Source organism: Theobroma cacao, chromosome 10 (genome assembly GCF_000208745.1).
Source record: "Theobroma cacao cultivar B97-61/B2 chromosome 10, Criollo_cocoa_genome_V2, whole genome shotgun sequence".
In the NCBI taxonomy this organism is placed as follows: domain Eukaryota; kingdom Viridiplantae; phylum Streptophyta; class Magnoliopsida; order Malvales; family Malvaceae; genus Theobroma; species Theobroma cacao.
This window is the reverse complement of record NC_030859.1, coordinates 3,759,747-3,784,225: the sequence shown is the minus strand read 5'-3', so window position 1 is coordinate 3,784,225 and position 24,479 is coordinate 3,759,747. Positions and strand designations below refer to the sequence as shown.

Below are 24,479 nucleotides of genomic sequence, written 5' to 3'. Positions count from 1 at the left end.
CAAAAAAGAATAAAAACCCTCAACTCTTAATTCTTCATTTGGTTAAACTCCACAATGATTTATTGAGGTAGACTGATACAATATGTTACCAAGAAGAATATGAACACCCCTTTTTAGTCTGACTCAAGAAATTTACCTCCACTATAGACTTTATTTTGCTTGCAATTACAAGAGTGATGTCACAAACATATTTATGGAAAGACAGATTCATGCAAATTCCGTGTGTTTCTTGTGTAACATGATATAAATTCCAAGTTGGGTTACTGATTGAATGTACATTGATTGATGCCACTGCTATTAAATTCTGAATTATATTGCTCTTCCTTTGAAGCTTTGTCGAGAAATTCTGTCAGAAAAAACAGACATGCTGATATGGAATCAAAGATGGACTCTCTGCATATCAGCTCTCTGATGTTTTTTCACCAAAGTACTGTTCTTGGACCATTTTCCTGTAATCTGAAGAAAGAAAAGAAAATATCATGGTGAATCTGATACAATTAAGTTCTATTCCATATCAAAAGTTGTTGGCTGCACTGAAATTTAAATTTGAAACACCATAATTTGCAAACTCTAGTACTGCAAAACCGTGGCAAAAGATTCCAACAAAAATCGAGAAGGCAATGCTCTTTTGATTACCTAGAATATCTCGACAAATGTTTAGATGGAGATATGCTAGTTCAGTCATCGATGGAACATGCAGAGCAGTAAAAAAGGGTATTATATATTTCTGAGCTTAGTAATGCTTAAGCCACATAACTCATCAACCTAAAGAAAAGGTGCAGTGATCTGGATGCATTTAAACCGGAAAGAACATCAAAACGGAAGTGTTAGTTCGAAAAGCTAATTTTTGTTCATACCTTCCTCATTGTTCAATAATGCTGCAGCATAGGTGTTGAGAGGACTCTCAGGGTTTGGCTCTGCATGGATGAAATTTCTTAAGCAATCAGAATGACAAAGAAATTATCTGTTTCATAGATCAAACATGTAGAGAAGAGCAAGCAGACCTCCTAGTAGACTTTGAACAGACAAAAGAATGGTCCTACAATCATAAGCAGAAGACCACTTATCCTGTAATAATATGAAGTAAGGATTTATGAGTATCGTGAAAAATTTGGTAAACAGAGACTGGAACTGCAATTCCACTATGCAAGTATATAAGAATGCAACTAGAAGAGGTAGCAGGCAAAGCGAGGGAATATAGAAATTTCTAGCAATTCCAGCAATTGTAAACATGAAGAATTTTCAGATCAGTCTTAAGAGCAACCCTCTTCTCAACTATCCAGATATTGGAACCAGAAAGTGCTACAAAACAAACTCTAACATCAACTATCCTAGGTCCTTCAAGGTTAGATATAATTAACTTAAAACATCCAACCAATTTCACTAGGTACGTCCACACTTCAAAGAAAATGGATCAAAGAATCCTTTTTTCTTTTTATCTCATCATTAAGATCTTCAGCAGCACAGGAGTTTTCTTGGAAGCTATATACCAAGTAAATTGATACCTGAAGAATGTCAAGGCAAATATTGCCAAACTGGTCGACATTGGGATGGAAACACATTGTCTCGAACTTTACTTGTGGTGGTTTGAAAGGATAGTCCAATGGGAAGCGCATAGAAATTTTGTACGATAAACCCTCATACATAGTTCCCTTTCCACCCTCAATTGTGCCAATCCATGCAAAAATGCTTTCACCTTCAGGAAAAGCCGACACTCCAAGATCTCCTTCAGTCATCTGCAGCAGAAAACAATATCAGATATTCCATGAAGCAGTGCTCTAAAAGGTTTTTCCCACATGCAGGAATCTGCATGCTACTACCTTGAAGTTTGATCAGTTTCTCCCTTGAGTCGTTTGACTCCATATCTTTTCTTTTCTCTTATTAAAGTAAATGTTTTTGCAGGCTTGTGAATATAAATGTGCTCAAACAAATGTGGATGTGTGTGCACGTCTGCATGCACTCAAGTCCATCAACCTTCTGTAACCTAAAAAGTCAAAACCATATCTGATGTCACATTAAAATCTTGGCTAAAATACTAAATAAGCTCTTGAACTTTCTTAGTTTACCTAAATAAGCCCCCTTTTCTTATTGTACCTAAATAAGCCCTTATATTATGATTTGTCCTAAATGAACCCTTATGTTGACGAAAATATGTTTAAATTTATCAAATGACCTCAACAGCTATTAGGCCCATGGCTACCTGACATCTTCTGCACACATGGATGCTGACTTGACTTTCCTTACATGAAGAAATTGGCTAAATGGGAAAAACTTCCCTCCTAAGACAGTCATTCTAGTCAGCCAATTTCGCCATATTAGAAAAGCCACATAAACTATTACATGAGTGTGAAGGATGTCAACTGGCCATGAGCTTAACAACCGTCAAGATCACATATATAACGTGACATCTGTTTGTGAACAAAAGAGCTTATTTTGGTAAAAATCATAGAATAAGGCCTTACTTGGGTACAATAAAAGAATAAACGCTTTTCTGAAAAATTTGAGATAGTTCAAGGGCTAATTCGTGCTTTAGTCTAAAATCTCCATTTCAAGTTAGATTTATTTTCAGGAGATCTATGCCATATACACTTGATGAAGCATACATGAAACTCTCAGTGTTTACATGACATATTATACCACCAGCTCCACTTTAGACTTAAATTTAAGATGAGAAATTATACTGTGGCCAAGGCATAGCCTAATTGGTAACCAAACATCTCCTCCATAGACGAAGTCGCATCCGTTCCCCTAATTGCCAATGAGGGAAAAGGGAAAAAGAAGATCCAATACTATGAAAACATAACAACAATCAGCAGGTAAGCTGCCATTCCTTAAAACTAGGTGCCTAATTCCTTCTATAGACCATTTAAACATACCTCAGACCCTTCAAAATGGATATTATCATTAAAATCACTTAATCAAGGTTTGATAACAATGCTGACACATAAAGAATCACTATTGATAAAACTCTAGCAAGCCTTGTTTTCACAATGATACTTCATCCAATAAAACAAAGATAAAACCAAACAAAACATCAAATAAAGAAATGAGGTTTCCAAAATTAGAACAGTAAAAAGGATTCACATACCATGAGAGCCATCAGCTCCTTTTGTAGCCTGCAAAAAATTTATTCCAACAAATGCCATGTCAAAATAATCCTTGAATTCAATTCAAATTTCAATTTTAAAAAATTATTCATAAAAGTATGTAGCATAAAATTCTTATTCATTTCCATAATTTTCTGAGCAACCAAACAAATTCCAAAATAATGAAATATATGAGAATTTTCAAAATTTTATTTTTTCAAAGCCTGATATTATACTTGAACAAAACACACACACCTTTCAACTAAACTATGTTAAGTTAAAGTAAACCAACGGACCAAACATAAGCAACTTTTTACTAAGTTAAATATCAAACTTGACCCAAAAAGAAAAGGAAAAAAGAAAAAGAAAACAAAAACTAATTTTCCCGGGAAACGAAGACAGAAAATTCAAGGAAAAACTTTTTTTCCGAGAACCAAACAGGAAAAGATTTTCTTTCATTTCCAAGATTTTCAACAGAATCAAAAAGAAACGCCAAGAAACTTCCAAGGAAAAAAAAAATCTCTTTCCTTTCTTATCTTTTATCTCAAATTTTCGCGGGAACCAACAGAAAAGGCAATTCTCTCCTTTTACCTCTGAGTAACGGAAGTGGTGTCGACGGCGTCGGGAGCGGTAACGGGTTGCTTAGATGAAGCGGCTGCTGCATGGCTCTGATGCTGCTGCGGCGAGGTCGACGAATTGTCCACCGTTCGATTGGGCCGGTCTTCCATCGCGACGATCAAAAGAAAGATTGAAAAAGAGAATCGACGATATCAACGGTCAGAGTTGAACGCTGGAATTTCAAATGAAAATTAATCAATCAGTTTTTATTATTTTTAAATGAAATGATTAATCGATGAATCGAGAGCCGTTTTAAAGATTTCTTTAAATATTTTTTTTATTTTGTTTTTTTTTTTTATTATTATCTGAACGAGTATAATGCAGCCACGACGGTTGTTTATTTAATATTGATAATATTAAAATACAAATAGTCTTTTAATTTAAGATTTTTTACTGTTATTTTAATTATTTATTTTTTTTCATTATTATTACAATAATATTTTGTTATGAAAGAGAAAGGGTGATGAAGATGCTTGAAATTAAATAATAATAATATAATAAGCAAAAGATATTATTTACATCAAATTAAAAAATAAAAAGGTTATGTGTAAAATATAATACAAAATTGAATAGAATAAAATAAAATAAAAAGTACATTTTTGAATAATTTGGTCTAATAAAAATTAAACTTTTGAAAAAAGGACATTTTCATCATTTCTTTGCCTGATAGTGATTAACTACATATTGCTTAATTGAAAACTCCCATTTATAATATTTTTTAGTAGATATTAAAATTTTTGTTTATTTTGGGCTTTTTTGGAAAATATTTTTGGATTTAAATTCGATGTTTTTTAAATTATCATGCAGATAACCCATCAAATAAATTCTTTAAAATAAAGTAAAATTTTCCTATCAAAAATAAATAAATAAAGATCAAAATTTGTTTTAATATATACTAATATTTCTTTTAATTAAACCAATTTATTTCCACCTCAAAATAAAACATATTGGTAAACAAGGACCCTACATTACAAGTGGGTACAGCATAAATTAAAAGCAATTTTCCACAAATAATAGCATGATTATTTTTTTTCTTTTCTTATGATAAATAGTTTGATTTTTGAAAAAGATAAAGAAAGAAAGGGAATCTCATATAAAAACCACACATATTTACAAAAAGGATGAGCATCCAATCAATCAATCAATCAATCATTTTTTTTTTTTTGTTAAACAAAGAATAATGGATTGTGGCCAGCATTGACTGTTCAATGATTAATGGCAACTCAACCAAATTTTCAATTTTTTTTTTTTTACACTTTGCTTCCATCCTAATCCTCCTTTTATATATATATATATATAAATATATATATATTATNTATAATCATACTTACAATAAAAGTGATGGGCAACTTTTTCTTTTATATATTTTAATTAATTAAAATATTTAAACATAATAAAAATTTAAATTTTAAAACTTTTTATTAATAAACAATTAACATAGATAGGAGAATGTTATATATTAATCATGTTAAATTGTTTTTATTTAATTAATTGTATATCTTTTTCTCATACAATAAGAGTTTTATATAATTAATTATGTTAATGAATTTATTTATTTTTTTAATTATTATTATTACTTTAATTATGATATCACTTAAAAAAATTACTGAATCCAGTCTTAAAATTAAATAGTCATAGCAATGAAATACAATAAAAGAATAATTGAATAGTTTAAGAAATTTTTGAAGTATTATGGCTTGATAAAGTTACTTGCTTATTTCAAGAACAAAAAAAAAAAGGAAGATAAAAAATTGTAAAGCTGGATAAAGTGTTATTCAAAACTGTAAAGTACAGCAAGTAGAAGATGCTATAAAGAATAAAAAAAACTTAGCAAGTATCAACAAGGAAAAAGTAGTCCAATCTCTCTCTCTCTCTCTGTGCCTTTGGTTAATTTCCATGTGTCCAATCTCCATTGCCCTTTGGTTTCCATGCAGACTGACATCAGTGTATGGCATGTGCCAAGAAATGTACACGACAAATGTTAGCAGCATTGTCCCTTTTAGTCCGACCTGAATCTGGAATGAGTTCGATCATCTTTTAGCAAATGAGAAATCTGATGAACTGATGTCAATTTCATGTTGTGTTCGAAGTGTCTGGGGTGGCTGAGGCATATGTGAAGAGGAGCTAGGGTACTCTTGAACTGTCCTGTCTACTTCCCTCATTTCTAGCTGTCTATCATGCACAGAATCATTGATTGCACGGCGGCGAGGGGAGTCGAGATCCCACTGATCATTCTCAAAGTTGGAATTCCTAGGAGATGTGTGGTAGCTTTCGACACTTCGGGGATGATTATGCAGAAGATGAACAGGAGACATCCCATGAGTTGGGGTTGCTGGCCTGCTTGAAAATGGTGTTGTGTTCTCAGAATGCTTGCTATGTTTAGTGTGTTTCTTTGCTGTGTGGTGCCAGCTTTTGAGTGCAGCTGCTACTCTATCGTTAAAGATTGTTGGTCTCATGTTAGTTCCCATCTGTAAACAAACAAACCAGACAAATTACATATAGCGTCTTTGATTTATTTGCTTAATTTTCAGCTTAATATCCATCTAGTTAATGGCATATAGATCAGAATAAGAGATTGATATCTGACCTGAGTCACCAAAGCATAGAGTGGGAGAGTCACGTAACTGCAAAGAAACTGTATAATGACCCTGGAAATGTTGCAAATTTTGCATTTTATCAGCAAGCTTTTCACTTTGTCAAATCTGTAATCTTTAGTTATAATGTTTGTCAAAAAGATTCTGCCAATGCTTGAATGTTTTTGAACTCACCCCATTGATACTCTAATGATGATATCTTCAAGGTGCTCATGGTAGCAAGACTTTATGGTAAATTCATACTGAAAAAGATGGAAAAGTACTTATTAGATAAGCTGATCAAACAGTCACAGGAAGGATTGAACTTGTAGAATTTGCTTACCGTGCTCCACACAAAGAAGGCTAGTTGAAATGCATTCTGCAGAGGAAATGGGGAATCAACATACATGAGCATTAGCACAATGATGATGATGCTTAGATGTTGGTAGACTAAAGGAATCCATGAATAGAAAAATATGAAGGAAAATTACCGTAAAGAGGACTAAGTGGATGAGGAAAAGAAGGAAGCGTGGGCGTCCAAACCAGAAGAGGTCATCGCCTGGTTGAACCACAGGTGCACCCTTGACCACATCACCTCTATCTTGAATCCTCAGTCCCAGTTTAGTTATGATCACCTGTAGCTTGGTTCCAACCATTAGAATTATCTGCAAAGTCCCAATTGAGGGTATGAGATCCTATTTCTAGCTACATCCTCTATAAAAGATGTACCATATCAAATATGGAATTGTACTTACAACTAAGGGGAGAAAGGGTAGCCACAAATAAGAGTACCATCCTGTCCATAAAGAGCAACATATTCATTAGTCGGCAAACACTAAAAGGATCCATAACTATGTTCATATATTAGTATTAACAGATTCCTATTGCGGCAAAGTATCAGCAGATAGGGAGTTAAGGTCCAACAATTGTGGAAGTTATGTAGCCCTTGTCTCCCATCCAAGTTAACATGGAAAAGGAAAATTCTTGTTAGAATTGGTTTTGTCTTGTTCTGAACTTTAAATTTAATCATTAAGTCCTTACCATGTGTATAGGCAAGCAGGAACAAGACAGCAATGAACCATATGATTGGACTGCAAACCAATGCAACATTAAGTTAGTAAGCTAATGTAACTAATAAACTGAAGAAATGTTGATTTACATGCTTGAGAGCACTAACCTGATCCCAACTACCACTTTGAAATCTTCTTCTAATGATCTCTTGATGTATTTCTGAAAATCAAATTTTGTTTCATTTCCAGGTGCCAGATGTGCCTGAAAGCATACAGTACATTGAACTTCCAATTAGCAACAGGAACTAAGAAACCTGTCTGTGAGTAGATGGCACAAATATTGGCATATGTAAAATTCCATGCCTTAAGCTTACCGTGATAAACCCATGCCTCAGTGTCAGGTAATCGACCTTTGTAACCGACCCAAAGAATTGTCTAAAGAAGCACACCTGATAGGAAAAGTGAAAAAACAGAGAACCATTAAAATTTGCTTAAAGTGACTAATGATCACAAGAGAAGAGTGACAGTTAAAAAGTTTCACTTAGGAGAGTCATATCCAAACTTAATATCTCAAGAGTACCATAGATAATACTATATACTTATTCCTGATAAGATATTTTGCTTTCTCAATGGTAGTTTTGATTCGGATATCATGTCTTTGAGCATGAAGATCATGCATTAACCATTGAACCAGATACCCAGGTGCCTCAATGGTGGTTTTAATGTTAATAATTTTCATCTGGCTACTTACAATCCAAAGGGATAAGGTTGAGCGGCTCCAAAAGTTCATATGTCTGCGCCCAAATGAGGTGTCCCTTGCAAACCTGAACCTCTCTGGATCTGCATTAGAAAAGTCAACTCAGTTATATAGCATTTATAAAATTAAATAAATAAACAAATAGCTATGATTAATAGGACCACCTAGGCTTAGCTGAAGTCATTAGATAAATGGGGCTCTGGCTAGAGATCTAGTTTGGAGACATGCTTCTCCACTCTTGTATCATAATAAACAAAAAGAAAAACAGGCTTGTTTTGATGATTATAGAGTGTGAAAGAAACTTCCCTAACAGATACTAAAATACTGTGGCTAATATACAGGGTCCAGGTCTACTTTTATGTAAATCTCCACAAAGAAATGATTTGATTGACTCAAACAGTTGTAGATGATCATAGATTTATTTGACTTTTGACCAACAAAAGTTTGTCTTATGCAATCTTTCTTGTAATGGCAGATTAACTAAATCATTATCGAGTATGGGACCCTGGAGAGGGAGAGGTAGCTCTTCCAGGAAATTTACCAGTAATATCAATCTAATTATTAGACCGCTCTTATTGATTTCAATTTGGATAACATACCATTGTAGTATTGATATTCAACTGTCCTTGTCTCTTTCTCCCAGGCCTTCCATTTCCTCATCTGCAGTCCAAGCAATCAGTTAAGAAGGGAAAAACAGGCAGAAGAAAGACTGGAAAATGGCAGAGAGATTGCATTTCTTTTTGTAAATACCTTGGTTCTTCCCAAAGCATAGGTTATTATGCAGTAGAGGATATGGGAAATTGCTAACACAAAGATGAATATATGGAGCTGGTGAATACCATAGGTCGATACAAATGCAACTTTTCCCTGCAATAAAAGTTTAGTTTCTCAGTCAATTAGATTCCAGTCTCCTTAATTAATTCAACTAAATGAGGAAACTTGTTTCCTCGATGAACAATTTACATCCATCTGCCTTCCTTCTATTACCAAAGTAAACTGTCAACTATGTATGGAATAGAAGTGATGACAGGAAAGAAGTGGTAATCTTGCCTCAGGACAAGTGTCTTCTTTTGATGCAAGACTGCGCCGAGCAACAGTACTGACGTCTGAGAATTCAAGAAGTTTTCTGCCAGTGCTTTCAGAATCTTTTTCAGAATCTTTTTTAGTCTCAGCCTTCTTACCACAGGGATGCCAAGTGTTTGCTATGCTTTCTGGTATACAAAAACCGGATATGGTACCTTGCGCTACTGTCAGGAGCAAGGATATAAATCCCATGAGCATAAGCTCTTCAAAAAGGAAAATGAAATTTTGTTAGTGTCTGATGACAGCTTCTTTCAATTCAAAACTAACAAGACTATACCAGTATCAGTCCGTTACCTGCTTTAACCTTCTCAAGTGCTTCATAAAGAGCTGGCTTGTGCTTCTTCTTCAACCACTGTGGAAAAGGGTGCACGAATGTCATGTACAACCAACAAAAACTATGAAAATCATCATTCAAAATGAACCATTTAGTACTATTCCAAGAGAAAGGATAAGTTCCTCATGAACAGAGCTCCAATTTAGTTTTCTTCATATCTCCATATTATTGCAATAACTCTTAATTATCTTTCTTAAAGTAAACTCAATCCAACAAAGGGTGCTCTTTTCTTTTTTTTTACTTGAAGACCTCTTCTTTCAGAACAGGTGTGAGAATTAACTAGGCTATGCCTTTGATTCAAGGTCTGAAACACCAAGTTTTGCACAGAAAACTATGGTGGCAAGTGCAACTCTGATTGCAGGAACTCAACCTTCCTTGGACTAAACTGGATTCAAACAAAGCCTTGAACTATAAGAAACAGTAAATCATTTTTTTCTTTCATATTCTGAGCAGACAAAAGTCCAAATTTAGAATAGAGCTAAACACTTCAAAACACTAACCTTCCCTACCATGTGAATGGCATGTTCAATGATGATCGAAATAACAACCAACACAAAACACACCACAGCAACTGCCCATGTCGGTGTATACTCCAACGAACGTGCTTTATTAGAAGTTTCAGCCATTGATGTATTGCTGCAAGCTTCTGCAACTATACAAACTTACTTAAAATTCTATTCAACAACAACAAAAAGGAAAAACGTTCACAGAACTTTGCTCCAAACCCAAGTGTTATAACTAACAAAGGAAAGCCAGCAAGAAAAGATGATGATGATTATGAGATCAGGACAAAGGTATAGGACCAAGCTGATAAAAAGTTTTATTCTATTTTGTTTGACAGTTGATGAGAAGTTTATTAATGAAATACTTATTTATAGTTGATTTTCTTTGAATGAAAAAACGTGTATCTCCTTGTCCTCGAGAGGAAGTCATAGAACCATTACAAATAAAAGAAGACTTTGACTATTTCAAAGAGTGAGTGCCAGTGGACTGGAGACCCCCCCCCCCCCCCNCCCCCCCCCCCCCCCCCCCCCGGCGCGGTTTTGCCATGGCCCCGCCGGATTGACCAGAAACTCATAACAGGAAAAACAGAAGAATTAAGGTTATAATTTACATATTTTTCTTCAAATTTTTTAGGATAAATTATTGTTTCAACATAAAAAAATTAGAATGGGATTTTTATTTTGTATCCGAATATTTAGTTTAATATTGAATTGATTTCGTTCATATCATCTTTTCTGAATATTAACATAGCTTATTTTTTAAAAAATTATAGAAAACAATTACTTCATATCAATTAACATATAAATTTTGTCAAAATTAATTTAAAAAAAAAAAGAAAAAACCCATCTCCAAGATTGAAGGAGTAAATACTAAAAGGGTCGCTTAACACATGTACAAGTCATTATTACAAAGGGTCTTGGAGTCTAGACTGTACCCTAGTCCTACACGTAAACCCCTATAAAACAAAACCTTGTCTATTGTTTTTCCTTGTGGGTTTTTTGTTGCTTACGATGCCTATTCCACTACGTCTCCTTTCTGGCTTGACCGGCACTACCTAATTGTTTTTTGCCCATAATATTTGTTTATCTATATTAAAATTTAATCATTCCAATAATTTTGAGGGATATCATGTAATTAATTAATGAATTTTTATCAATGTGAGACATCAAAAATATATTTTAGATGCATCAAAAATGGTCATAAATAATATTCGATCAAGAATTATCAACATGAACATTTTTCACAATATATATTTATATATGAAGTCAATGGAATTAGAATTTCATAATCTTTTTTTAAAGAAAACCCCGATAAAGTTATGTCAGTCAATTGTTCATTATTGGTACTCATCAAAGGGATTAGAATATTATTATACCAAATAAAAGCATGGATTTTAATATTATTGGGGAATCTATTTCTTTATTGATTAAAATCAGCATTATTGGTTTATAAAATTAAACAACCTTACTCCAATCTTTAAAAGGTCAAACAAGAACCTGAGATGACATAGAGAGCCTAACGATATGAGGATAAAGAAATAAATAAAAATAATTCAATATATCTGTATCCTTAATTAATTTATACCACAATGTATACACAAACATAAGTAGATATAAAATTATTAATTATCTCCTCCTTAACTACACTTTTTTTTGGGTACATATCATTAATAACACTTTGTTTTATGGCGATTACAACAGAAAATATATGGAACCTTAAAAGAAATTTAATAAATATTTGATACATTATGCCCTTTCATTTATTTCTAAGGCTCATTCAATGCCCTTTTTTATAATTTAATTCATTCAAATCAAAAGTTGGGTTAAATAATACCGTAATCTCTCTCGTTTACGAAACTTTCATTTCTGACTAAAGTAATTCATTATTAATTGATTAATATTTTTTAAAAAATATATTCACAAGTAAATTTAATGAAAATAATTTACTTTTTTAAAGAATATTGTTATAACATTAAAAAAAAAAAAAAACCCCGAAGGGATGCAATTAAGTCTTCAAGGAATCTGTGTTGCCTCCCCTATTTGAAGTCTAGCCTGATTATGGCCTATATCCTGAAATTTTTACATGGACACATTAAAGAATCTGAAGGTATCACCTTCGCTGTCATGTTTCTGCCTGGTTGTCACCTCCCTATTCTTGACCATATAATTTCCTTAATTGTTTAGCAAGTATAAACCAATTGAATTTCCCCCCTTAATTCTATATATATATATATATTCTCTAGGGGAGTATACTTTGAACTATTCTTTCAAGCAAGCTGACAAGAGGATACTTGTTCATGAATCATCACTAAAATTATATATAAATAACCAAATTCCAAAAACCTCTTGTTTCTTTGATAGAACAGTCTTATCCCTAATCAAAGGACTAATCATTACTTAATTTAGTAATCCAAACATTCCATCATTTGTTTAAACAAAAATTAATTTCGAGAGCAATAGATGTTCTTTTGGCTCTTGTTACGCGGTTACGCGGTAGATACACCGGTTCATATACGTAATAATGATGAAATCTTCTTGAAGCAGGTAAGGAATAGTAAACAAAGAAAAAAAAACATTTAATTTGAGGAATTGAAAATGACAATTGTTGATCACATTTTAAAATATATATAATTCTCATAATTCAAAATGTCATTGTATTTAATGTCCTTTGATGTTGACGTATTTATTCGTAACTAATTATAAAGGACTTTTATTTTTACTCTTCAAAATTTTAAGAACCAAAAACTATTCCTGTGGCTATTCTTAGCACCCAAAAAATCAATGTGCAGTCCAATCTTGATCATTTCAATTGGAGTTTTGCTTAAAAATGATGGGATTAGTCCTTCTTGGATATAGAAACTTGAACTTGTTTTAGAACTTTCCATATATCTAGACTTCACAAGTAATAACTAATTTCAAACCTTATTTTCTCTTTTGACAATTCAGATTTTTCATCTATAAATTTCAATGTGTAGGCTTGGCCTTTTTTTTTTCTTTGGGTTAGTATGAATCCAATAATAGAGAGCATATAGTGGTATAAGATTAAAATATAATTTAATATGCTTGAAACCATATAAAATTGATGAAACATTCTGAATTTGGGGCTGTTTTAATTAATTTAAAAGTTAAAAGTGAACTAAACTAGAAGATTGAAACCCACAATTTCTTTTGTGGGTCAACACAAAAGTAAGGCATTCTCACTTGATAGTTATTCTCAAACCAACAAATCAATTCAGAACATCATACTCAATTTTGATTTCAAATAAGATCGATTTTTATTTGATTTTTATCACTAAAAATTATTTATTTTTACAAGATTTAAATGCGAATCTCGAATTTGTGATAACCCTTTACCTTGAAAGCGAAAACGACATAACCCTTCTCTACCAAGTTAATCTTGAACAGCAAAGCTGACTTGATTCCCCCCATACACTTGATCAAGTTGGATGGTGTTGAAGATGATAATATGGTCCATCTAATTACAAATGAAAGACAAAATAATCTCAATCTGTGTTCATTTTGAGAAAGAAAATATCTAATGGAAGTCTTTTTGCAAGTGGCTTGGTTGCATTAATAAGGGAGATGTGTCAACATAGCTTCAAGAAATGGATAAAGTAATAAGAGTTTGCATAAAATATCTAGATTTTTTTATATTTTAATTGAAATTTCAAAGGAATCCATTCATTTTCGAGATGAATACTTCGTTTCAAAAAAATAACATACAAACTCAACCATTAGTCAATTATTAGTATTTTCATTAGTTTGATAACGTGATAATATTAAAAAGACAATTTTATCATTTATTAATTTTAAAAATTATTATTATATAACTTTTTTTGCAAAAAAAAATTCAAGTGTGCTCCTCTCCCTTGCGGAGCACTTGATTGGTGCTCCTTTCCTTTGGGGAGCACCAGTCGTGGCGTGATCAGTTGGCAAATGGAAGTGTCGCCGGTCAATCACATTGTTTGAGAAAAAAAAATGGGAGAAAGAAAAAAAAATATTTTAGTTTTTTTATATTTTTTTTGTTAATAATGTTTATACTTTTGGGGTAATTGTTCATTTTAAAAATTAATGAATCCGTATGAAATTATGACTAAAAGTTAGAAGAATGAGAATATTTTAACCTAAACGTTTTAAAAGATGACCTCTTTGTGGACATATCAAATGCAAACTTTGATTGCAATATTTCCATTTAATTTTGCCTTTAAGAGTCATGTTCCCAATTAATTTCTTGCCCACTTTTCTAGGGTTGTTGCCCCCACCAAGTCTTCAAACTGGGTTTTGCTTGCTATTGATTGAGTCATGCATGGTAGTTGAAATGAACCCCACAATGTCAACTGTGAGTTTATAACAAAATTTAAGAAGCAAGCCAAGCCGTTGGGTTATGATCACCACCCATTGCCTTAACAAAAGGGTCAAATTCATGTGCCATTTCACTTCTTTCAACTAGAAGCAAAAAGGGTCAATTAATCTCCAAAGATGGATAAATTAATTGATAGAACTGAAAACACATGGATTCATGTACATCAATATGATATTTTTAATTATATATTTTTGTTGTAAATCTTTTATATAAAAGTATTGGAGGATGAGTTTAATTAATATTTTCCTTAATTTTACAAATATGAGAAAATGAGTTCTTAGAAAGGGGAAAAAAAAAAGGAGAAGAGAAACAATAAAATATTTTTGTTTTTCATTTTCCTTTCCTCTTCTTTCCTGCAAAACAAACAACATGATTTCATTAATTTGTCACTCTTTTGTTTTGTTTTGTTCTTTACTTTGTCTTATTTTCTTATGCTATCCCTTTCTTCCCTTTTGCCCTCGACCAAAAAATGCCTTGCAGCCAAACAAGACCAATTGGAACAAGACCTGCACTCGTCATATGAGTTCGGTCCACTCGTTACACCATCTGAAAACAAAACACATGTCGGCTTGCTGATTTTTCTAATTGTTCTAAATTATTAAAAAAATAATTGGCAATATTTTGGTCAATTGTTGTTATCTTTTTTTAATTATATTTTATTACATACCTATCAAAATATTAAGAATAGATCTTTTACTTGATAAACATATCTTGTAGGTTCATAATGTAATTTATAATCTACTCCAAAGATTGATGTAAGGTTGAAGTAGCGAACCAATGCGGGTTCCTCTATAGGCGGAAGAATTAGCCGAATGATTGATGTGGGGTCAAAGCACTGGACCAAGGTGGGTTCCTGTATAGGTAGAAGAATTAATGTAACTAGAGCCTAGCATAATTGAATAGAGTAGAATGTGACTGATACTGAACATTAGACTTGTAAAAAAGATTTTTCAAATAATTAAATTTATTTATGGTTAAATTTGAAGAGCATTTATTAGTTCGCCAACAAATATACATGTGGCAACTGTGCATGGTCCCACATACCAGATGAATTGTTCAGCTGTTTAACAAAGCTAACATTAATTAATACCATAAAAAATAAGTTTCAAAGGTATTACTTTCTCCAAAAGCAAATTACCTAACTAACACTATTGAATTCCCCTTCGAGAAGGTATGTTGAAAAAGTCCAAACACGAATAAATTTTGTCATTTTCAATCAATTTATTTATCTAACAATTGTCCTTATCTATTAAAAGTGAATTAGTTAGAGGAAAATCTAATTTTTTTGCTTTTCATCGAAAGAAACCCATATATATATATCCAAACTATCAAAAATATCTCGTTACAAAAAAGTCTTATTCTCATAAACAAAGTTAATCAATTTTTATTAGGAACCAAAGATAAAGAGGATTATGGATTGAAAATTTTTAATATTAATATATTGAACTTAATCAACAATCAAGAGATTCATAATAAATAATAATTTTATATAATATGTAAATTAAAAGAAACAAGAAAAAAAATTTACAATAATCTTTTAAAAAAATTGTGTTCGATGTTTGAAGAATGAACTATGTTTCTGTGATAAGTTACAAAAAAGAGAGTGAAGTAAAAATAAAAACACAGGACTTGTTGGCTCCAGCTTCATAACATGTGCAACCTATCAAGATTCGTATTTATGCCTTATGTTGCTGGTGTCGTAACGTGCCGGGTTCGAAAACCCGACCACTAGACGTGAACGAAAATAAAATATCTTGGAGTCACCACCAATCTTTTTTATTTAGGTGTACTTTGCCACCTATTAACCTGATTCTAATCGACAAAGTCTTAAATTAATTTTAGATCTGTCGACAGAACGAGAACTGATCTACGTTTTTTTATAAATAGGTTCGAGAGTGCAGTTACGTACGAAGAAAGGTTAGCACCTCAATGACGTCCGTTCTACGAACAGTACTATTTAATCTTAAGTTACCCTATCGTAGCTTACCTTGATTCTATTTCTATGTTTCCTTAAATCTTTTTATTAATTAATCATTTATTATATTTTCTGATTGAATCTTTTATTCGATTTTACGGATGCACGTGATGCAATCGTAAAATGATATTATAATTTGTTCAATTTTAAACAATGAGGTCGACAATCGTTTATTGGACAACCATTCGTAAACTATCCCAACACTTTAGTGAAATCTCAAAATTTTCCTCACCTAGGGATATCTCAGGAAGAACTTGTCTCTACAAGCTCTTCGAGGAAATCCCATCATCGAAATTCTCGCCCTATTAACAAGATAAAATGTGACATGTTATGACAGTATAAAAGGATGACGTCTACATGACCGCACTTATTAATTTAATTGGTTCGTAATTTATACAATAATATGTTTAATAGTTTAGGGTGATTTATTGTCTTATTTACATATTTTATTATTTTTATTTTTATTATTTATTTTTTTAATGTATATTATTATTTTATTATTTAATAAAAATTATTTAAATTAATGGGTATTGAAGTATAAAGTTCGAATTTATCCTGACGTTTCGATGAAAATTCGTCTCAAACTCCATACCTAAGTAACCCACCTGAAAGAGGCAACTATTTACCCTTTTTAGGTGAACTCACTCAAATAATCATTTCATTATTTTTTTATAACAATTATATTTACATCATGTATTTTTTTATTTATTATATTTTAACAACGATTATTTGACTTAACGGGTATCGAAGTTTAGAGTTCAGATTTATCCCAACACTTCTGTGAAAATCTGTCTCGAACTCCGTACCTAAATAACCCACCCGAAATAGGTAACTTTTTGCCCTTTTTAGGTGAAATCACTCAAATAATCATTTCATTTTTCTTATAATTTTATATTTGTATCATAAATTTATATATATATATATATATTATATTTACAAGTATCTAAATATATTTATAATATAAATATTTCTTTCTTTCTTTTTGTTTTATCTTATTCTTCTCATTCACTTATCATTTTTATTTTTTTTATTTATTTATTTTTTGTTTATTTTGATTTTCTAACACTAAATGGACACATGTATATAAAGATCTTACTATTATAACCATTACCATTTTTTTTATTTTTTCTAATTCAAATGTTTTTTTTTTTTTTAATATTCCTTCCCAAATTTAAATATTTTTTCTAAACATTTTATTTCATCTTATTTAAACCATTCACATATTTTAGCTAAAATATTTTTCAATACACTAAACTAGCCACTTCACAATATACTTAATCAAAACCAAATCAAAAAAATAAATAACCCAAAAAAAGAAGAGAGGCCTTACCTTGTGTGGGCTCTTTTTTGGCCCAAGATGTAGCAAAGCCTTTAGGTGGCCTAATAGACGGGCCTGGTGGTAAGAAAATATAGTGGGCCTGGTAAGCTTTGATCCACAACCAGCAAATTCCCACAAACCACCAGCTCTTTCTCCTGCAACGCACCGTTTGGTGCTAATTCAACCACCCAGAGACAACACAAAACGACACCGTTTTTGGCCCTCAAGCCCTAGATTTAAACCTTATTTTCTCCTTGCTCTTTCATTTTTGGCTCTCTTTTTCTCTCTCTAGTCGTCACTCTCTCTATCCTCTCCCTAATTTTTTTTTCTTTTTCTTTTTTTTCCTTTTTTCGTTCTTTCTCTCTTCAACTTTGCCTTTGGTCGGCAGATCTCCTCTCTTTCTCTCTCCTTCAACTTTCTCTTTTCTCTTTCTCTCTCGCTCGGTAGATCTCCTCTCTTCCTTTCTCTCCTTCTTCCTTCTTCAACTTTCCACTGGTTAGCCTCCCTTGTTGCCGTTCTCCCTTCCGATTCTCCTCCTACCCAAAAAAAATCAACTCTTTCCTTTACACTTAAACCCACCTCTCACTCATTTTTCAGATCTGACTAGAATTCTTTCTTTTTTTTTTGTTATGTTTGTTGTGATGTTTGATTTTTTTTTTTTTTGTGGCTAGGGTCGTCTGCTGCTAGAATACTTAGGAATTTTTTATTTTTGGTTGTTGCCGTTGGATCTGTTTTTTGTTTTTGGAAGATTTTTTTTTGAATCGTTTTCTCTGGTTTTCCCAAAATTTCCCCTTAGCCTCAGATTTTTCAGGGTTCTTATAGAACCCAGTTGTCCAAATATTTGGACAATCATGATCTTGGCAGCACTAATTCCAGATGAGTAACCTTCAAGTCAAAGAAAATCTACCAGATTAATTTTCTTTTCAATATTGATGTATAGTTAGATTGAGATCTATCCAGTAAGGATGACACCCAATGCTTGTTGAGATTTTTTGTAAATCAGAGAGCTTTGTATGGAAATTGTGCATTAGTCCTGTGTTTCAGAAGGAAATGGCTCTAAACTTTGGTTGTTCTTGTTGGTAGACTGTTAAGTTTTAAATGTGTTCTGTTTCATTATATGCAACTTATGACATGTCTTATATGTTTTTGCTGCATACTATTAAAATGAAGTAGCTTTTATATGCATCTATTAAGTAATGGAATTTCATCGAATGTTTTTCAAAAAAATTAAAAAGAAAAAATAGGAGAAAGAGAAAAAAGAAGAGAAAGAAAGAAAAAGAAAAGAGAAATAGATGTAAAGAAATCTAAGAACTAAGACAAAATTGATTATGATTTATATCATCATTTTGTTGTTTTTTATTTATATTAATTAGTAAATATAAATTATTTTAAAAAGAATTAAAAAATATATAATAATTAAATTATTAAAAATTTTGGAAGGGTCACGCTCCTAATAAATATACTATCGTCCACCCTTGATTAAAAAATATATATATAATAAATAAAATATTTTAAAATTTTTGGGAGCCTCACTTAACTACTCTCTGTAATGCTTATTTCAACGGAAAAAATTACAAAAGAATCTTTACTTATTCCAATGAAAAAAATTCCATCAAACAAATTTCATTGAAAAATTTCAACGGAACTAAATTTATTATTTTTTGACAAAATTTACCAATGAAAAAAATTTCATTGAAAAAATTTTGTTGAAAAATTTCAACGAATTCCTATCAATTATTGACAAAAACTAAATCTACTATTTTTTTACAAAATTTTTCAACGAAAAAATTCTCATCTCCAAGAGGCATTAAATAGAAAATTAATTAGCCCAAAAGTGAGAGTGGTAGCATGCATTCCCTTTTATTGAATTAATTTAAAATTCCAAAAGAAAGAAATATAGAAAAATTAAATTGTAAAAAAAATGTATATATTAGCTTTAGTTTTTGGTATTGGAATTTTTAATTATATAGTTCTAGTTGGAACAGGAGAATAATACACTTCTTGGTTTGTCAATAAAAAAGTACCTTATGTATCACATTTCCTTATAATAAAAGGAAGATGAGATTAATTGTCATATCAATCCTATCATAATATTGATTAATTAATTAAATTATCAACCTTATAATAAGAGGTCGGTGACTTGAGTCAATCCTTAATTAAAGTTTTAGGTTTATTCCTTAATGCATTTATTATTTTAGGAGTTAATTAATAGTCTGATTTATTTATTAAGTAAATTTATAACTAAAATTTAAGACTTTTACCTGAATATCCACAAACATTATTAAGTAATTTATACTAACAAAGCCAAGCTTTAAAACTATCTCACCTCCAAGATTTAAAGGGTTGAAAATACAACTAAGCATGTACCCACTAGGTAATAAGGTACATATATTCTGGCACATACTTTTTTCATATGTCGAACTTTAATCAAATCTCGTGCAGTTTAAATTTTAAAAATAAAATTTAAATTTAAAACATCGCAAAAACAAAAATATAAGAAACAAAGAAAATAAAATATTTTAGAGAAATAAAATATTTTGTATTTTTTAATGTGATGTCATGATTTTCATATTGATAGGCACTTTATAACTTACACTAATGTCAAAAGGTAATACAAACTGAAAGAAGGAAAGATACTTGCATGATCTTTGAAATTAAAGTTAAATTGCACCCTTACTTCAAAAATTGAGAAAAGAAAAGTTCAACTAAACCCATCTTTTTACATAGAAAAAAAAAAAAAAAAAGCAACCATGGAAACTCTGTCAAGAAAAGTTGCAATGCCATACAAAAGAAAAATAACTGAACTGTCCCATCTTTACAGAGCCATTAGAACATTGACACCAAGAAAGTTTTGGGGAAGATAAAAGCAAAAAGAAAGACAAAAACCTGCTAATAAAGCTGCTCTCTTTTGTCACGCCACCATCTCCACCTGTCATAAAAAAATTAAAAATTACAAAATAAATTAATAATTAATAAAATATTTAATTTATTAATTAATGTATGATTTTTGATAAAAAAAAACAAAGATTTAAATTACCCTTTTTTCAATTAAAAAACTTAACAATTAAGAACTGTGGGCTATTGGTCAAATATTTATGGGACCTACTTCTAAGTGGGCCCCTTGCCTTTTGGACTGAAATGGACCCATGTTCAGGTTAATTCTACCAGGCCCAACTAGGCCCTACCCTAAGTTAATATTCTTCTAATTTCAATTTGTCAAATAAATATGGTGAACCCCATAAAAGAATTGTTATAAGAAAAGAAAAATATGACAGATTAATTGCTACACAACTGATCATACATAAAATTGACTTACCAATACTATACACCCTTTGTTTTCTTTAATTTTCTTTCAAAAATAAATAAAAGAAATTAAAAAAATAATAATAATACTAGTAATATTTCAGTAATTAATTTGGATGATTGATTGACTTACCAGTAGTAGTCCCATCTTGGTCTAACTTTGGACATCCGGTTTTGGCCATAAGGGTAATCAGTTTCAGCCCTCTTAGTGTTTTGGAAAGCACAGCACCCTATTGAGTAAATCCCAATCAACAGCAGAACCATGACAATGTTTAGAACTGAGAGTTTGTGCCAATCCCTCCTCACAGATTCAAGCACCCCAGCTTTGCATGAATCACACTCATAGCAGAGCATGGTTGGAGCATTGTTCCACCTGTAGCAATCTGGGTTTTGGGCCACCATTGTCACCATGTTGTAGTCGCATGATGTTGGTGGCTTGCAGCAACCAGACTGCATCCAAAAATATTAATTAATTTGATATAGTAAGCAGCTTTATATTAGTAAAGCAAGATTCTCAATGAAATCTCTGGGAGTCACTTTCACTGTTTGAGATTTGAAAACAAACTTATTTAGTTATAACAAGGAAAAGAAACACCCAAAACTGAAATCAGAAGAACCATAATACCAGTCTACCACAAACCAGAAAAGATTTTTTCTTTCTTGAAGGATGAAAATTCAAAAAAAAATGGTAGATATTCTTACCTGGACTGGGGTCATGTCTTTGTTAAGATAATCAAGAGGAGTCCAAAAGGCAACTTTAGCACAAGTCCTGGAATTCAACAAACAACTTCTAATGGTATTCCAGTACCTGGGATCCTTAATCCTGTTTCTCAACCAGGGTGAATAATCTTCCAACCTATACTCCCTGTAAACCCTACCAGGAACTTCCTGGCCACGCCCTCGGCTAGTAACCACAAATCCAAATATAGTCAAGCCCATCAAGGTTGCAATGATAAACAACATGACAAGCAAATAAACCCAGAGTGCCCACACCACATTGAAACAAGCTCCAATAAAACCTGCCAAAGATATTATCAATATGACAAAGCCTAATACAAGGAGTGGGGTTTGAAGGAAACTTTCACAGGTCGTGCTACTCTTTGCCATCCATAAACCTGCTCCGATGATCGGTATCGATGCTAACAGTGTGAAAAGGTTCAAGAAACCTATGACTGTGTTGCTAAACCTATACATCTTCTAATTGTTTGATAGTTTCACCCAATTTTTTTCTTTGGGGGGAGGCTCTTTAGCCTTCTATTCTGCACCACTGGACGTGCTGCTCTCTTCTTCTCTACTTATTGGCATCTTTATCTTTCTTTTGGTTTTTTGCTTCTTTTCTTGTTACATGGTGTCTTGTTCTACTTTCTCTTCTTTTTTTATTGGTGACATGCACAGCTTTGCTTTTCCTTTTTTTTTTGTTTAAGCTGCTAAAAAGCCTTCCAAGAATTCAAAATGTTAATCCCCTTTGCTCTCTCTCTCTCTCTCTCTCTCTCTTCTATTATGTATGTGTATATTTGCTTTTCCCTGTATGAGGAGGGTATAATCACAAACTTTATTTCCATGTCTGCTGAAAATCACTAATCTATACTTCTTAGTGATTAAGGAACTTTATCTACACTTTATACCGTCTAAAGGCTGCCCTCTCAATACACTGAAAAGGGAGTATATGTGGGACATGCAGCCCCAGACCACAAGCTAAATTAATCTTTTATAATTTGCAACTATATACATCATGCATAATCTAGCCTACCAAATGAAGAAGTTAATAGTACGAATGAGATATTTAACTCAAATTTTGAATTGAGAGTGAGGTTACATATCGGTGAAACTTTATTGGTTGTGAATTACTTAGTGATTAAGCTTATTTAAAGGATGAATATACTTAATGGATATGAATTTTTTAGAACCAAATAGTAGGACTCTCTAAATATATTGATATGGAGATGTAGTCTCTATGTGAGAGATGGATTCTTTGTGAGTATTTCACAAGGCTACAAGAATGTGAAGAGTAGTAGGAAATACACTGGGTTACATAAGATAGAGGATGTTCTATGGGTTTGGACACTAATGTGTATGAAATTAGATTCTTTCGATGTTTGGATTTAGTGTTTGTTTATGCGTGTTTTGTATTTTTTTGTAATTTTATATTTATAATTAATTTTTCTTGATTGTAGATGTAAACAGTAAGTGTTGCGTCATGTTAAATATTTTTTTTATATGTGATTTTTTTTTTATTGATCTAGATATAAAATACGTTTTCATTTTAAAATTTTAACACCGTAAAATTTTTGTTTAAAATTTTGTTATATAATGCCAAATTTCATAATTGATATTTCATGTATGCATAACAAGTTTATCAAGAAATTCAATTAAACACGATAAAATGTGATATCATGTAAATTTTATTACGAGACATATAATTTAAAATTAAAGACTCACAACATCTTATTCATATTTAAACTATGTGTGATTTATTGTTAACAATATTCCCTACACATATAGTTTAAACTTAGACAACACTTATTCATTGCTAATATCTATCCTAAGATAAGGGCGGTTGATAAGATGGACTATTCTTATCTCATAACTTCAAATTTTGGGAATCAATCTAATCCATATATATATATATGACTTCGAGAGGGAAATTCTCTTGAAACCCATTAAGACTCGATCAGAAAGGCATTATGGAAAAGTTGATTCTTAAAAATCCTCTTCTCTTGAGTACCACAAGATTCTAAAGGCATCACCAAAATCCAATTCAGAAACAACTGCTGCTCTATCCAGAAGCATCAATTGACTATGCAATGCACAAGGCAAGCAAGGAATAAATAGTAGAATACTAGTGATAGGTACAATTTCTTCCTTTTTTTTTTTCTTTTATGAAATTATATTTATTAGTAGAAATTATTGATGATGAAGAGTGAGTCTATTTTCACTCCTGTTCTGATTTTCTTTATGTAAATATTAATTATCACTCGACAAGTTAGTAATAAGCTTTTCCAAGACGGACTTATTCGAGACTAGACATTATTTTTTGGTTTTAGATTGGTTCAAGAATATTATTATATTTAATAAATAATATATTTTAATATTTAATTCATTAATTGGTATATATTTAAGAACTCAACTGTGTTGAGTTGAGCCGGACCTCGACTAATTTACATTGAGAAAAAATAAATATAATATGCAGGCACAAAACCCATTACAAGAAACCAATTAAACTAAAAAATAAATATAAGATTAAAGTTGGATAAAATCCACCTATAAAAATGGGTGACTGGAACCTTTGGAAACTAATAATCTGATTGTCCATTGAGATAAAGCCTTCCTGAATGGAACAAAAGAACAGGCATTTTGGCAAATTGCAAAAAGTTATAGTTTGAGTGAGAAGTTACTTTTTGAAAACGAATGGACCCCATTTTTGCTTCTTTTCAAAGCCATGAGACTCGTGGTTTTCCATCTTTTGGGTGGAGATAGAATATTTAGTGGCTTGTTTCTCATTCTCTTTACGGCTCCACTAGACTTGACAATAGTTTCTTATACCAGAACAGGATTC

The 24,479-nt window shown here is 31.6% G+C and overlaps 3 protein-coding genes across 4 annotated transcripts; all 3 read right to left on the bottom strand.

Annotated features, from left to right (window-relative positions):
• On the bottom strand, window positions 11–3,998 carry LOC18586370 (probable ubiquitin-conjugating enzyme E2 C). The gene is made up of 6 exons (XM_018129197.1): window positions 3,678–3,998; window positions 3,089–3,116; window positions 1,506–1,736; window positions 1,005–1,068; window positions 858–917; window positions 11–456 (listed from the first exon to the last, which is right to left on the bottom strand). Exons 1-6 carry the CDS (start codon window positions 3,812–3,814, stop codon window positions 401–403), a joined length of 576 nt encoding a protein of 191 aa, XP_017984686.1. The 5' UTR covers window positions 3,815–3,998; the 3' UTR covers window positions 11–400.
• Window positions 5,402–10,326, bottom strand: LOC18586369 (MLO-like protein 6). Of its 2 annotated transcripts, none has more exons than XM_007009730.2 (15): window positions 9,962–10,326; window positions 9,422–9,479; window positions 9,095–9,330; window positions 8,795–8,911; window positions 8,644–8,704; window positions 8,039–8,127; window positions 7,662–7,736; window positions 7,455–7,549; window positions 7,319–7,368; window positions 7,033–7,073; window positions 6,769–6,942; window positions 6,621–6,656; window positions 6,473–6,540; window positions 6,292–6,352; window positions 5,402–6,172 (listed from the first exon to the last, which is right to left on the bottom strand). In XM_007009730.2, the coding sequence occupies exons 1-15, from the start codon at window positions 10,085–10,087 to the stop codon at window positions 5,735–5,737; spliced, it is 1,725 nt and encodes a 574-aa protein (XP_007009792.2). In that variant the 5' UTR covers window positions 10,088–10,326; the 3' UTR covers window positions 5,402–5,734. The 2 variants fall into 2 exon arrangements, with proteins under 2 accessions (XP_007009792.2, XP_017985033.1); XM_018129544.1 differs by having other exon boundaries at window positions 9,971–10,321.
• Window positions 20,357–22,275, bottom strand: LOC18586368 (tetraspanin-6). The gene is made up of 3 exons (XM_007009729.2): window positions 21,626–22,275; window positions 21,057–21,373; window positions 20,357–20,549 (listed from the first exon to the last, which is right to left on the bottom strand). The coding sequence occupies exons 1-3, from the start codon at window positions 22,115–22,117 to the stop codon at window positions 20,510–20,512; spliced, it is 849 nt and encodes a 282-aa protein (XP_007009791.1). The 5' UTR covers window positions 22,118–22,275; the 3' UTR covers window positions 20,357–20,509.

Excerpts from the sequence above, each read along its gene's own strand:
- LOC18586369 (XM_007009730.2), bottom strand. The coding sequence starts at position 10,087 with ATGGCTGAAACTTCTAATAAAGCACGTTCGTTGGAGTATACACCGACA. Across the intron at positions 7,737-8,038 it reads CAACCTTATCCCTTTGGATT|GTGTGCTTCTTTAGACAATT; the intron begins GTAAGTAGCCAG and ends TTTTCCTATCAG. Across the intron at positions 6,173-6,291 it reads TCTATGCTTTGGTGACTCAG|ATGGGAACTAACATGAGACC; the intron begins GTCAGATATCAA and ends GTTTGTTTACAG.
- LOC18586368 (XM_007009729.2), bottom strand. The coding sequence starts at position 22,117 with ATGTATAGGTTTAGCAACACAGTCATAGGTTTCTTGAACCTTTTCACA. Across the intron at positions 21,374-21,625 it reads AAGACATGACCCCAGTCCAG|TCTGGTTGCTGCAAGCCACC; the intron begins GTAAGAATATCT and ends TTTTGGATGCAG. Across the intron at positions 20,550-21,056 it reads CCAAGATGGGACTACTACTG|GTGGAGATGGTGGCGTGACA; the intron begins GTAAGTCAATCA and ends TTTTTATGACAG.
- LOC18586370 (XM_018129197.1), bottom strand. The coding sequence starts at position 3,814 with ATGGAAGACCGGCCCAATCGAACGGTGGACAATTCGTCGACCTCGCCG. Across the intron at positions 3,117-3,677 it reads ACCACTTCCGTTACTCAGAG|GCTACAAAAGGAGCTGATGG; the intron begins GTAAAAGGAGAG and ends AATTTTTTGCAG. Across the intron at positions 918-1,004 it reads TGTTCAAAGTCTACTAGGAG|AGCCAAACCCTGAGAGTCCT; the intron begins GTCTGCTTGCTC and ends TCATCCATGCAG.